The 5,457-nt window shown below is 37.3% G+C and overlaps 1 protein-coding gene across 1 annotated transcript; it reads right to left on the bottom strand.

The window, feature by feature from the left end:
- Positions 1-1,406: 1,406 nt before the first annotated feature.
- On the bottom strand, positions 1,407-4,936 carry LOC120349308. The gene is made up of 3 exons (XM_039419273.1): positions 4,835-4,936; positions 2,859-3,100; positions 1,407-1,464 (listed from the first exon to the last, which is right to left on the bottom strand). The coding sequence occupies exons 1-3, from the start codon at positions 4,934-4,936 to the stop codon at positions 1,407-1,409; spliced, it is 402 nt and encodes a 133-aa protein (XP_039275207.1).
- Between the last annotated feature and the right edge of the window lie 521 nt (positions 4,937-5,457).

The raw sequence follows: 5,457 nt of genomic DNA, 5'->3' as shown, positions 1-5,457 counted from the left end.
GATATCTCTCCAATAATAATAAATTTATCCTATTCAATCATATCTTAATAATCATTAATTTCTCATGTCATCATAAATATCTAATTCTTTCTAATAAGAATTGATAATAAATCTTGCAATCGTACAAAATCTTCAATTGTCATAGCTTTTGCAATTCAAAATCAATAATAATCGTAAATCTTCCAATATCGTGAATCTCAAAATTAATCTGTTCAATTATAATCATCATTCTCCATCCGTTAAAATCCATTATTAGTAATCAATTATTGTTCCCAATACAAATTCAATAAATCCTCGAAATTCATCTACAAACTGTTTTACAGTCCGTAAGGTTCAAACTCAACTATTTCACCCATAATTTCACTGAAATAAAAACATATATTTAATAATAAAAAAATGCAACCACAAAAATTGAATCTTCAATGAGGTAACCGGAAAAGTCCAAATTTTAAAAGCTGGATTAAAAACCCTTAGAGCCTCCACCAATTATGTAAAAGGTGGGGAAACGCCTCCACCAATTATGTAAGGGCGCCTCCACCAATTATGTAAACACGATCTGGACGGCAGGATAAACCTCCACCAAATATGTAAGCAATAAGTGCCTACCCGAGTATGTAAAGGTGGGGAAATGAAAACAAGAAATGATCGTACTGGTTTTGATAATTAAAACAAAACAATAAATTATTTGTACAAAAAAATTAGAATTATAATTATAAATTATGAAATAACAATAAAAATATGAATATTTCAAGGGCTACTCGCTTGGCTGCTAGTGAAGATTAATTTTGTTGTGATTATGGAAAATTTAAAACAATGACTCAGTAGTCACCTACCTTTTTGATAATGGCCCCCAATTTGGCATCCACTGGTTAATCGCGACGTTAATTATAATGAAAAATAAATAAAAAAATGATCTAATGAAGTGGGTTCAGATCCCTTCTTATTCAATAATACAATTCTCTTTAAACTGCCCGAACTGTGACAGGAAAACTGTATTATAAAACAAGAACAAAATCTATCCCCTTCACCAGAACAGCCGGACTTTTACTCTCAGTCCTAACGAACGAGCTCACACCCCTAGTAAAATTTTGGGTATTAATATATAACTCAGTCAATGCCAAACATGAAGCCATTTCAAATACATATTTTTATCAGTCGCACAAGCCGACCACGTTTGTTATGAAAAACAAAAGAGAAACTACAATAATTTTGATAACAAGTGAAATAAACAATCTTTCTGTCGATGACAAAACTGTTCAAAGGCAGAAACACCGTTCATTAAACTTTTCGTAAAATAAAACTCTAAAATCCTGATCAATATGAGATAAATATATGAATCATATATATGTCCCATATGACCAGGTGACAGGTTGACTTCCTTTTCTGTGAGCATCAAGATTCAACATTCATGATTCAAGATCCAAATTCGTCCCCTTCTGTGTCTTCACAATCCACATTGAGTCACTGCAAAAAACAGACACATATAATTAAAGTTTACAATCTTACTGTAGAGCACTCATATTTAAAGAGCAAATAATTGTCCATTAGCAGGTGTAACCCGTGAACCCTGGCAACTGAAAACTTTACAAAATCTACCTACTGAGATCTTGAACGATTAAAAAAGGCCTATAACCATCCTCAGTAAATAAAGAATCATAAGCAACATTTCAAGTTAATCAGTTGAGTAGTTGAGACGTGATGATGCGCCGTTTGTGTATTTCCTATCCCCAACATGTATAAGCCGATTCCTTCCTTCATTATATTATAGATTTATCATTAGAAGTAGGCTATTTATCAAGTTGATGTTTCAACAAACTAAACTGTTATTATTTGCTAGGTTAGGATAGAACTGGGAAAACATGAGCATTAATGAATAAATGGTTTAAATAACCAACTTTCTGAACTTTCCAAATAACAGAGGCTATTAGGAGTTTATTTCGAGGGGCCGAACGACGTCACTTATCAACTCCTAAAATCTAGCTACTGCATCCAAGGCTATCTTATAGCACCTCAGGGGAGCCGGGTTGAAAGACTCAAGACAGCACTCTATATCCAGTGCAGTCGAGTCTCTAGTTCACCTAGTGCTATCTCACTACAAAATGATTCATGTCATCGATTCGACATCATCTGCTGCGAACGTGGACAGCACAAACACGTGAGGCGAATACAGATATCACCGACCACTAGAAACCTGGTGGTGACTTGTAGCAGTCAGTAGAACGCGCTGACACGCGGTAATAAACCGGTGGAGCCGCCAAGGCAGTAATAAGGGTCCTTATGCCGCAGCCACATGTTGGCCCAATGATGACCACCGCCACTGTGTCGATGGGTAGTTTGCCAGCGCTGGCCTTCATTGGCCATCGCTCCAATTTTTCTCGAGCGGAGGCCAGCCCCCCACTGTAGGCCAATGAAGGCCAAACCACCCATCCACACTAGTCAACCAATGCCTGTTTTGTCGTTTGTTTTGCTGATTTTTCTGTGTAAATGAGTATCTAATAAATTATCGAATAAAATATTTGTGATATAATGAATAATTTTGATTTATCAAGTGATTGGAAAAACTCTTATAAATTCTGATACAAGCTACATTTTGTCAAGGCGACAAAGTTGAACAGCTGATGTAATAGGACAGAAGAACTGGCTAAATCATTGCCACTCTGGGCGGCACTGGCTAGATTGGCTTTCTTTCAAGATGGCGGATTTTGACGTCACGATTCTAGCCGAGTTTCCATTGTGCATGTATTGTTTGACGCTGGCCTTGATTGGGCACTGGCCACATTGCAGTGTAGATGGCAAGACCAACGCGGGCCAACGACTGAGGACTAGGCATAACATAGTGATGTTTGCAATTCACTCACCATAGATGCTCGATCAAGCTGCGGCCTTCGCCCAAGATGAAGACGCCACCCTGATGGCCGTTGTAGATCTCGTTGCGGTGGGGTTGCTGTGGGAATGGATGCGGTTTTCGATGAACTGGCCGAGCCCGTACAAGCCACCCGTCTGTCCGTGGTGGATCTCGCAGTGCACCACTGTCACTGTCGGGTTGGCGCCCGAACCCCGCTATCCCATTGTTGTGGATGTCGTTCGCCTCCAACAAACCCTGCAAACAACAAATTACCACATTAACCACACGTCACGTTTATCTATATACTATATATGCAGGACGGAATTTAGGGTTTTAGTATATTCATATATGTTGTACAGTACGCATCCCATAGCTTTGAAACGGCATATAGGCAAGGAGATAATTACGGCGTTGCAAAAACATCAGGCTTTAGAGACCGTAGATCCCTAGATGGAGGAAGCTCCCTACACACAGAGATTCTTCATGAATGAGAGAGCTGCAACGTATCACCAACAATGGAAAGAGCTTGTTGAACGAATGACAGCTGATAGGCTGTGTTGTGCTAAAAGGACGTAACTCCGAAATGCTCCTTGTATATCTTTTCGGATGCAACAAGTTGCTTTTGAAAAGATATCTGTTGCTTATGAAAAGATACATTTTCAAAAATGTTGGATGTTTTTGAAAGGGTAGTATTGAAGTCTAGTGGCCCTCCACCGATAAGCAAAAAGCTACAGGACCCGGACTGTACGAGTAGTCATATGAATAGTTGATACAAACACAGAAACTAGTAACACAAAATAATACACATTATAGGCTAACAAGTCAAGGTAATTATTTACATAGGGAGTATAAGTTTTCTACACAGTCAGTATATGTGGTACCTACCGTCAATTTATCATGTCATGTTTAACGATGATTACTATAATGTCTGGCATTCAAACATTATAATGGAATTTCACCAGTTAACATCTCAACCGAATAAAAAGCCTGACCGGTATCAACTTGAATACACTCTCTAGTAAAGTGCTCATGTAGATCGCATATTAGATCTAATATATTCAAGATATCTTTGAAAAGTAAGAGCCTGCAGCATTAATAAACAGTGAAGAGTCAAATTGCTGTATATTTTTAAAAATGGCTTGCAGGGATCCATTCTACCCAGATATTAAATTGCCACATCATAACACTGTGTTATTAAAAATATGCTTAATTTCTGCATGTACATAACTGAGTAAGTCACCATAACAATCATATATTACAATTGTTATATACAATAAAGTAGCATAGATATGATGTTGAATTAATACTTTTATTTCTGAACACAGCAATCATGAGTTCAACTTGTCTTGATTCGAAAAGTTCTGTAGCACTGTAAAAGCACTATTCGAGTCTTTTAATTCCTCCTAAACAAAGGTTTGCTCTCTATTTCAGTTGTGATATTCATTATTCATTTACGGTACAATGAATATTTGTCACTGAAATGAATACAAAATAGTAGGCTATTCGGATAGTTACCTGAAATGCTAGTGCAGTGCAGACGAAGATCTCGCAAGTTTCTTGAGGTATGATTTCAAAACCGACCGAGTAGAATTTTTCTAGTGTCTTGTCCAAATAATTTGTTCCATTTCATCAATTTTCAGAGCCTGTAATAGAACATAGATAAATTAGATGAAATAATAAGAAATTCACAGATGAATGAATGGAATCACAGTTCACCAATTATCAGACGCATCATATGAAAATAGAAATGAGATAATGAATGATGCATAATAGAAATTCATAGATCATCACAATGCATACTTGAAAAAATCATGCTTCTTCTCCTACAGAAAAGGATCGTTAGAATTATAAACAATGAAAACTACCTGGCACATTGCAAACCTTTGTTTATTGAGACTGGAATACTAACACTCCCTTGTCTTTGAATCAGCTCTGATGGTTGAAAGAAGACCGGATTATTTCCAACGGAACCAACATATACATGGATACAACACAAGACGACATAATGACACCCATATACTGACAGTGAGAACTGGACTGGCGCAAGAGGGGCCCAGATTTACAACCAGATGCAGCAGGATTTACAACCATCTCCCAGAAGAAGAAATGAAAAATATCAAAAGCATAGGCACCTTCAAGGACCTCCAGAAGAGACACTTACAACAAAAGCCTTACTAAAGCCTGCACGAATTCTATGATGACGGTGTGTTCCGCAGGGACGACCACGGCGCTGTCGCGCTACTAGTGGGATATCTACAAGTATCAAGTAAGTATCAAGCATCACGCCTCAACTACTGGACTGATTAACTTGACAATTTTGCATATAGATTATTAATTATTCACCGTGGATGGTTATATTAATTCTTTTAATATAAAAGAATATTAGCCTATTAGCTTATTCTCCAAGATTAAGGTAGGTCAAGTTTTAAGTCTGTTAAATTTTTAATTAGCCCATTGCGGTACACGGGTTATCTGCTAGTATTGAATTGAATTGGTGGTGGAATACTGCCCTGAATTGAGCCACTGACAAACTTGATAGCCAGAAAAGAGTATTGAAGCAACTATTAAGTTGTAAGTAACTAAGTAAGTATAGGCCTACTTGAGTAAAAGTA

The sequence above is a fragment of the Nilaparvata lugens genome, unplaced genomic scaffold, assembly GCF_014356525.2.
Source record: "Nilaparvata lugens isolate BPH unplaced genomic scaffold, ASM1435652v1 scaffold9278, whole genome shotgun sequence".
Classification (NCBI taxonomy): domain Eukaryota; kingdom Metazoa; phylum Arthropoda; class Insecta; order Hemiptera; family Delphacidae; genus Nilaparvata; species Nilaparvata lugens.
This window is presented reverse-complemented; position numbering and strand designations above follow the sequence as displayed.

Excerpts from the sequence above, each read along its gene's own strand:
- LOC120349308 (XM_039419273.1), bottom strand. The coding sequence starts at position 4,936 with ATGGTTGTAAATCCTGCTGCATCTGGTTGTAAATCTGGGCCCCTCTTG. Across the intron at positions 3,101-4,834 it reads TCATTATGTCGTCTTGTGTT|GGTTTGTTGGAGGCGAACGA; the intron begins GTATCCATGTAT and ends TGTTGTTTGCAG. Across the intron at positions 1,465-2,858 it reads AGCTTGATCGAGCATCTATG|TGACTCAATGTGGATTGTGA; the intron begins GTGAGTGAATTG and ends TGTTTTTTGCAG.